The sequence below is a fragment of the Melanaphis sacchari genome, unplaced genomic scaffold (assembly GCF_002803265.2).
Source record: "Melanaphis sacchari strain LSU unplaced genomic scaffold, SCAv2.0 Contig4_pilon_pilon, whole genome shotgun sequence".
Lineage (NCBI taxonomy): Eukaryota > Metazoa > Arthropoda > Insecta > Hemiptera > Aphididae > Melanaphis > Melanaphis sacchari.
In genome coordinates, this window is record NW_020271335.1 from 1,774,992 (window position 1) to 1,784,201 (window position 9,210).

The window sequence follows — 9,210 nt, forward strand, 5'->3', positions numbered from 1 at the left end:
GTATCATTGACTGATATATTAACACACTTAATCCCAGAGTAGTAAGTCACGCAGTAGTTTTCCAGTTTTCGTAACTTAATGTCTTACAAGATATAGTGACAACTGACCAAAACAAACAGTTTAGATAGAACTATTCTGGTCTTTTGAACTACGTTTAAATTTCAGCACATTAGAATATCACTGAATAGGTACATCACAAACTAGCAACTTCGTCGACCGTTGAAAGCGGTAGGTATTGAGCTCCAGGAAGTGCGAACAGTAGACGAATAATTTACCAATAATCCTTTACTTTGAACTTCAGAGAGTAATCAGAAAGAGATTAATATGATTAATGTGTTCGTTGGTAGTGTTGGTGTATAGATAGGTACGACATTACTGTAGTTACTATAGGCGAGCTCTTTCATTCCATTAAGCTGGAGTCCTGAGTATAATTTTTAGAAACCACACAGCTGTGTTCAAAGAACTTTATAAACTGAATCAAATTTGAATAAGTAAATGTATTCTAAATAATTTTTATAATTTTTTAAATATTTCGAATATTTAGATTGTTAGGTATGACAATTTCAGGACTAAAAAGACATGTGCTTCAGTGTTACACTAGCATACTTTAAATTTATTGATATCTATATAATCATGTTATATTCATATAGGATGCCGTAGGGGCGAAGTGGCACACCAGACAACTGGGACAAAACCCGGTGACTTGGCTTGCTTATATAAGAAAGGGACGGGTCCTATAGTGTGTTAAAAAAAATTATATTTTGTTATTTTTAGTTGCCTGTAACGAAAACAAATTTATGGTGTGAACCACGAATTAATATATTTCAGTTCGTGATCTGAACAACAAATAGTAAATGTAAATAGATATATACGCAATAACTCGATTCCTTGCGTAATATGTCATCTTATTATAATATTTAATATTATAAGTTACCTATAACGATAAGCCAGTAAACCATATAATCTATAAATAGTTATTCAGATGGGTTATACGTAATATTATATTTGTGATTAACACAATAATACTTAATTAAAATAACAAAATAAACGATTATTATTGTGAATAACGTCATACGTTTGTCATTTGTATTTTCATTTAACAATACCATAAGGCAAACACTGAAACATCATAGATTATGTTTGTATAAATTGTGATAATATGGAATAAATCCATAAGAATTGTCCTTGTAAAATATTATTAAATTTCCTAAAACATGAAGCTAAAGTATTTAATAAATATGTATAAATTGTTATAGTCCTATATTTGTGTAAATATAAAATAATACCTGTATACAATATTATAAGATTACTATTAGAGAGTTTTATGGTTCACATACTTCATATAGGTAATGGTCTAACACTTTTATAATTAATACTATTTTATAATAGAAGCTAGGGAGAATGTAAAATGTGTATTATAATAAACTGGAAATAACTTCTACTATTATGTAGGCTAAATAAATTGTTTTATACTTCCCCCAGTTAAAAAATGGTTAGTACACATCTACCAATAAAACAAGAAATGGTAAAAAATTAAATTTAAAAAAAAATAGCCTTTAAATAAATTTATGTGGCCTAAAAATACCTGTTTGCCTGGTAAGAATTATTAAACCACTACGCCCTTGTAGGATGAATTTTATCTTGGTAAGAGTATTGTGGTAGAGTATAATTTGAAATTAAGCGATTGGTCAAAAGATCTGAGACACATTTAACTGGTACCAATGAATGGACTAAATAAATCTGCCATATTAAGATTTCTAGTCTAGAAATTTGCAATTCACACATGTAAATTATAAGAAAGGTAATGGAAAATGGTATATCACATCAATCTAAGATGTGGGGACACCATAAATAAGGGAGTCCATTAAACAACATATTCAGATATATCATAGTCATCCAATCCTGAATAACTTCACAGCCCTAAGACTATTGTACCATAACATTTAAACATGTATTTTTATTCAATTAACAATTTTTTTATTTTAACTTATGAAATTTTTTTAAATAATCAAACCATACTATCATACAACTTAATAACTCAATAGCTAGTAGCGTCGTAGCACATAAAAAATAATATTTAATTTTAATTATTTATTTTAAATTTTCTTAAAATACATATTTTTAATAGTAACTTGTTAGCTTACATTTCTTTAAATTAAGGATATTGGATAAAATAAATTAATACTTTTAAATTTAAAAAAATTATTTATTTACTAATTTAATATTTTAATATTAATCATCAATTCCACTCAAAAAATAATGTAATACATATTCATCTTCTTCAATTGAGCAATGTAATAGCAGTCCTTCTACTACATGACATAATATTTTTGATAAGTTTAATGTTTCACAATTTAAAAATTGTGAAAACTTTTTAATATCAACTATGGTAGAATATTTATTTTCTTTATCTGAAATCAATGCACACATATTATTTTAGTTTAATAATGAATACACTTAAGAAGTTATAAATTACAATATTATACTACAAAAACAAAATACTTATTCCTCATATAATTATTTGAAACATAAAGTACCTATGTGTAAAGGAGGTAATTTATTAAACCAATGGACATTATTGTTATTTGTTTGTGTAAGTATAAATAGGTAGTATACCTATAATCATTTTAAATGAGAAAAGTTTTCATCACAAACCAGTGAAGCTAATGATATAGTACTTTGCTAATTATGCTAATCAGGGAATGTGGATTAAACTAGATGGTTTATATGCAGTTTATTAGTTTTAGAACACTTACTTTATGATTATACCTTTGTTGCTTACCATTCAAATAAACAAAATATATAGGATAAAATAAATTATTTCCAGTAAATTTTATATGTAAAGATTTTACATAAAATTATCAATATTTGTCCAATCAACAAATGGTGAGTGTTTTAATGTTAAATAAGTTTATTTGTATACTTAATAAATATAAGTATTTTATGGTATAATTCTATATAATATATAGGTATATATTATATCAGGTCCGTATTCAGAGCAGAGCAAGAGGGCATGGACCAGGGACACAATTCTAAGAGGGATGTAAATTTCAGTACTACTTTTGTAATGATTGTTTTATGTAATATATTTTAAAAAATGTATATTTATTTTAACAATTTACTACAGTAAATACTCAATCTATTTTTATCATACAAAAATTATTTATGTTAAGGCTGTTGGAACACAAAATTTGCAATATTGGCAATTTATCATACAATGTGGAATATCTAATATATTATACGTATAATTAATAAATGGATAATTTTCTCATAAAATAGGTAATAACCAATACGAAATGTACCAGCACGGGACCTGTTATTTGGAAAGTACCGCTAGTTGATTATTATTTTTATCGTTTCGATTATGTATTGTTAGTCATTTTTTGTTTTAATTTATTCATGGTTTTTTTTTTTTATTGGAGATCATGTAATCCATTTAAAATACATTTAAAGTTATTAACAGAAACGTAAAAAAAAAAAATGTTTTGAAAAAAAATTACATATTTTTATAATATATTAATTGTTTATATTTTAAAGTCATATAAATACAAATAGCTATTATTAAAGTTTATAAGCTATTACCTAGTATACTATGTATTTATATATGTCTTATGTATCTCAAATGGTTTTTTTAAACAAATGCAAATTTCTCATTTAGAAGAAGGGAGGCAAATACAGTAATTTGTTAGGATTACCACTAAACTTCAATACAACTCTATAACATATTTATTTAAATATATAAATAAACACTATAATTTTAATAATTAAAATAACTAAACATAAATTATTTTAAAGATTAATAGTTTTAATTATTACCATCAAAAATAAAAATTTATAGCTGATTATTTAGTAAATATTTAAATTCAAGTTTGTATGGTATGGTAAAATAATAAATAAAAAATACTTATAAAAAAATTCATGGGTAATGAAATGTATACTTTAAATGTATTTAAATTATACATCTATACACACATAATTGTAATAATGTAATTTTTAATGTTTAAAACTCACCAGTTGAATTTTGTACATTAACTATCTCAAGACCCATAAAATGTGTGTCGACTGTGGCTGATAAATTTGAAACTCCTAAAACCATTTTTCCAGAAGCATCCAATGATACCATTAACCTGGGACTAATACGTTTCATCTTATCAACGATATGCCGTACAACTCGTATTGAAGGCATAACAGCACTAATCTAAATTAAATTACATATTTAATAAATGTCTATAATTCTAAGAGTTTTATTTCAAAAGTAACACCCAAAATATTGTTAATATTGTCTTGATTGTTTTAAATCTAAAATATGTAATGGTCAACAAAATTAATTAAAACAAGTAAATACTATTACATTATGAGCAGGTATGGTTGGTTCCTTATATTCTGACCAATCTTTTGGGAGTATAACAGTAACTGGAATATCATGAGTACACAACTGTTTACTAGATACTTGAGACTCCTAAAATGTGAATAGTCTATTGTTAATTTTTATCAAAAAATATTAGTACTATATCATAGATTAAATATACTATCATAATATAACATATTACTAAATATAAGTAATGCCTTGACAAAAGATGAATTTGATGTGTTGTGCACTTGTGCATTTGAATTCCAGAAATTTGTAGAATTTCAAATAAATCTGAACACAAAATATTTGTTTCTTATTTTAATAAGTTCAAATCTAGACTTAACTAAGGAAAATAACATCCCATAACATATATTTATTATAAAGAAATTAAAGTAACTATGAAGATAAAACTATTTAAGTATAAAATAGTAGTTAGAGTTAAAGCTTTAAGAATTCTTCAACTTATAGCCTCCTATGATTTAATTATGATTTTTTTCAAAATTCTGCTACTTTAGTCTCAATGAAAAATGTTTATCAAAGTTGAAATTTATAAATATATAAAAACGATCTACTATGATTTGTTAACAGATAGAAAATTCAGAGTTAAATAACAGAAAAAGTTTTAGCAAATATAATTAACATTGATGAAGTAATAGAAGTTTATTTTAATATCAAATACTCTAATCAAATGTATTAGAAAAATGTTTGATGTTTAAGTATATATATACTATAATAAATTATTATACAATTTTATATTTAGAAAATTTTTTCTTAATTATTATTCTTAACAATATTTATTTATTTAACACTCAACATTAAACATTTAAAAATAATATCAAACAAATGACTGAACTATTTTACTATCATTGATTTAATTGTATGCTAACCTACAGATAAAATAAATACAAATTTTTATAAAATACTTCGAAGAATAACTTTAGATGATAAATTATATCGTTAAAATTTAGTCAAATAACTTTATTGTAAACAAATTTTATATAGCTAGTAATGTAAGAGCGTAACAGGATTTAAATACTAATTTTCATATTTCTTAAAGTTGGCTGAGCTAGTTAATATCAAATTAAGGTTATAGGTATTGAGTGAAAAACAAATAGGTGGCCCCCATCAATTAATAATTTGTAACATCATTGTTTATGTAGATATTTAATCTATGATCATATTATTTATAAACATAATAACCAGATCCAATTCAATAGTTAGACAAGGAGATAGTTTATCAGTAAGTTTCATCTTTAGAGTTTTCAAGTTTGTTTGTTTTGCTGAACTCAATGAAGATGCAAGCATATCTAAAAGAAAAAAAAATGTATTAATTTATACCAAACTAATAATTATGTAGTGTCCAAAAATTCTAAATATTCTCAAACAATAATAAAAGCAACCTTATGTTGACATTTGATAAGTTTTTAATCTTTTTTACTTTGTTTATTAGATTTTTGAATAGAAACAATTGAATTTTACTGCGATTCCCGTGGTTCTGGCAAAAAAACTAAAATTTAAACCCATTTCTTTTCAATTCAGTATGCGATTGGGAGAATTTAAAAATATTTTTCTTTCTTCAAAAAGTTACTTGTATAGTTGCACATAGTAGAAAATAGAGTTCTAGTATTCGAAAGGTAATAAAGTGCATAATAGTACTCAAGAGTCAAGTTAATCATTTTTGGGTAAAAATATATATAATCACTGTGGATATATAAAGTATTAAAGATTGAATGATAAATATATGAACAGTTATTGATTTAATTCAAAAATATTGAGTAAAATAGGCAATTTTTAGACAAAATATGTATGTATAAGTAAATATTTAAGAATAAGTGAAATAAATTTAAGTGCTTGACTTAAAAAAGAATTTTTGAATACTTGTAAGTATAAATATATCTATGTACTATATAAAAACTATGTATTTTTATAAAAATCTAAGCTTTATTCAGGACGGATTGAGACTTTTCGCCACCTAAATTTAAAATTTCTATCGGCCCAATCATAGGGGGAGATTTTATTGTATTATATATGATAAGCAACAAATATTTCAAACCTAATATTCAATAATTTGAGGGTTTTTGAAAATATTCACTTGAAATCGGTGTGCATTATTTCATGATAGTTTCTCTATAACAAGTTTACAAATTACCCAACATAAATTGCATTAAGTTACCTAAAATAAAATCAGAAGCAATTTTTTTCACTTATCTTTATACTGTATATCAAAAAACATACGAAATATAAATATAAATACATATATTTATAAAATGCCTAAATTTGGTTTATCATTAATAAGTAAGTTAATAACTGGATATATGCAACAATATATATGCTAATGCATTATATCTCTATTTTCAAATAAAAGCTTTTAGTTTAGGCTTAATCATCATCATGACCTGCCCAAATTTTAGATGGCCTACCAAAATTTTTTCGGTAACTTCGCCAGTTCAATCTGGGCCAGGCCTTATTTAATATATCCATGATAAATATCTTTATGAGGCAGACTAATTAGAATGTATGGTGCAGTAGAATAGATTTAAAGTAACATTTCAATACTACTTTAAATAGTAAAATTAGAATAATATTATTTTCCCATTTAATTAAACTTATCACTAAATACATCAACTATAATATAATACATACCAATTGGTAAACTGAATAAAATTTCATTAGATTCTGTTTCACCAATCATATCATAGTCCTTAAAAAATGATTGCTGGTCTAATACAGACCAAACACTAATTTGATTACTGCTTGATTCATTTGAAGCAATTAAGTATAATTTAGTAGAACTTAGTCTCAAAACTACATTTCTACATAATTTGGATAAAATAATAACAATACCTATGTTTAAAAAAAAAAATATTGAACACTTAAAAATAAAAACAATATGATATTTTATATTTACTGTAGAACTGTTTCATGCAATGTGAATCAATGATTTTTCCACGAAACTTCATTATTTTATTCAAAAGTTAGAGATCTTTTTATGCTTATAATTAAAAAAAAAAAAACATGTTATGTAGTAATACTCAGTCTTATGCATTAAAATAAAATATTGAAATAGGTGATAATGGACCATGGGCATACAAAAATAATAATTAAATTAGAACTTAGGTGGTTCGCAGATTGAATTCAAATGTATTCTGTAACTATCAAATTTTAACTCTCGTTTTTTCGAATTCCCGCGAATTAACACTGATATAGCGATTATTCACATTATAATGTATCTGTGAAAGCGCTGAATTTAGTGCTTGACAATTGGTAGATGGTATAGACGTATAGTTACTCTGGTCTCTGACGGGTTATCAACGTGAAAGATAATATTTTAATTTTGTTATCATTGATCAGCTGTTTTACTTGGATCTTTCAAAGCATTATTATTTATTAACTCCACCTATAAAATAAAATACTATAGTATTATTATAGTGTATGTATACTGTATTAGGATATTGTGTATTTCTGTTTGTGTACGCACTATACTGTTTAGTGCTCACTGCCACACTGCAGTACACTAACACGTAAAATCGGCAGCAGATTTCTAAAATTGTAGGGAGCTCGCTAAAGATAAATTGGTTCTATAAGTTCGACATGTTATTTAACAGTTATACAATTGTACAGTTTTAAAATCTTATTTTCTATTACATTAATATTTAAAACAGTAAGTCATTCATCATGTCGGGAAAAGACAAATTGCCAATATTTCCATCTCGTGGGTGAGTAAATTAACTGATAAGATATCGAATTTGGGCGTTGTCTGTTGAGGCATTGCTTAAATATAATTTTTAATTTATATTTAATTAATAGCTGAAGCAACAGATATTCGTTATTTTTCCTAATCTATACGAATTTAATAAAGCTATAGATATTATATAGCTTTTACAATAGAATTCATTGTAAAATAATAATATTGATCATTGATTGTTGTCTATTGATACATTTGATAGGCAATGTGTTAAAAAGAAAGGAAACTAATCTTAAAGTTCATGTTCCTTTTATGACATTATGTGCTGTACTGCTGTTCTTACAACATAATTATAATTTTAAAATTTTGTTTTAGTGCTCAAACAATGATGAAAGGGCGTCTTATGGGAGCACAAAAAGGTCATAGTTTGTTAAAAAAAAAAGCTGATGCTTTACAAATGAGATTTCGTTTGATTCTTAGTAAAATTATTCAGGTACAATTAAATGTTATTCATACTCGTTTTTGAACTAAAAACTTGTAAATATTAAACAACTATCTTATGTGTAGACAAAAACATTGATGGGTGAAGTAATGAAAGAAGCAGCATTTTCTTTAGCCGAAGCAAAATTTACTACTGGTGATTTTAATCAAGTTGTCTTGCAAAATGTAACTAAAGCTCAAATAAAAATACGCACTAAAAAAGATAATGTTGCTGGTAATAAAAAAATATTTGTATTTTATTTTAACACTTTATTAATAAGTGTATTTAATGTAGGTGTGACATTGCCTGTTTTTGAAAGTTACCAGGATGGTACAGACACTTATGAATTAGCGGGTTTAGCTAGAGGAGGTCAACAGTTGGCTAAACTTAAGAAAAATTATCAAACTGCAATTAAACTCTTGGTTGAATTAGCATCATTGCAAACATCTTTTGTTACTCTGGATGATGTTATTAAAATAACAAATAGAAGAGTCAATGCTATTGAACATGTTATCATACCCAGAATTGAAAAAACACTTGCGTACATTATTTCTGAGCTTGACGAATTAGAGCGAGAAGAATTTTACAGGTTAAAGAAGATTCAAGATAAGAAGAAAATTGCCAATAAAAAGAAAGAACAACTTAAGAAAGACATGAAAGAAGCTGATTATGGTAACATGTTGGATGAAGGAG

At 25.3% G+C, this 9,210-nt stretch overlaps 2 protein-coding genes across 2 annotated transcripts; one reads left to right on the plus strand and one right to left on the minus strand.

Annotated features, from left to right (window-relative positions):
• Positions 1-2,232: 2,232 nt before the first annotated feature.
• Positions 2,233-7,377, minus strand: LOC112599108 (checkpoint protein HUS1). The gene is made up of 6 exons (XM_025345857.1): positions 7,260-7,377; positions 6,995-7,195; positions 5,552-5,658; positions 4,352-4,459; positions 4,012-4,198; positions 2,233-2,411 (listed from the first exon to the last, which is right to left on the minus strand). Exons 1-6 carry the CDS (start codon positions 7,309-7,311, stop codon positions 2,233-2,235), a joined length of 834 nt encoding a protein of 277 aa, XP_025201642.1. The 5' UTR covers positions 7,312-7,377.
• Positions 7,378-7,771: 394 nt separating this feature from the next.
• Positions 7,772-9,210, plus strand: LOC112599109 (V-type proton ATPase subunit D; the record flags this gene model as incomplete). Its single annotated transcript, XM_025345858.1, is given in 4 exon segments — positions 7,772-8,067; positions 8,412-8,529; positions 8,604-8,751; positions 8,812-9,210. Coding segments are annotated over 4 exon segments (706 nt in total), but the record flags the coding sequence as incomplete, so codon positions are not given.

Excerpts from the sequence above, each read along its gene's own strand:
- LOC112599108 (XM_025345857.1), bottom strand. The coding sequence starts at position 7,311 with ATGAAGTTTCGTGGAAAAATCATTGATTCACATTGCATGAAACAGTTC. Across the intron at positions 4,460-5,551 it reads TAACTATTGAATTGGATCTG|GAGTCTCAAGTATCTAGTAA; the intron begins GTTATTATGTTT and ends TTCACATTTTAG. Across the intron at positions 2,412-4,011 it reads TAATGTACAAAATTCAACTG|ATAAAGAAAATAAATATTCT; the intron begins GTGAGTTTTAAA and ends CATTGATTTCAG.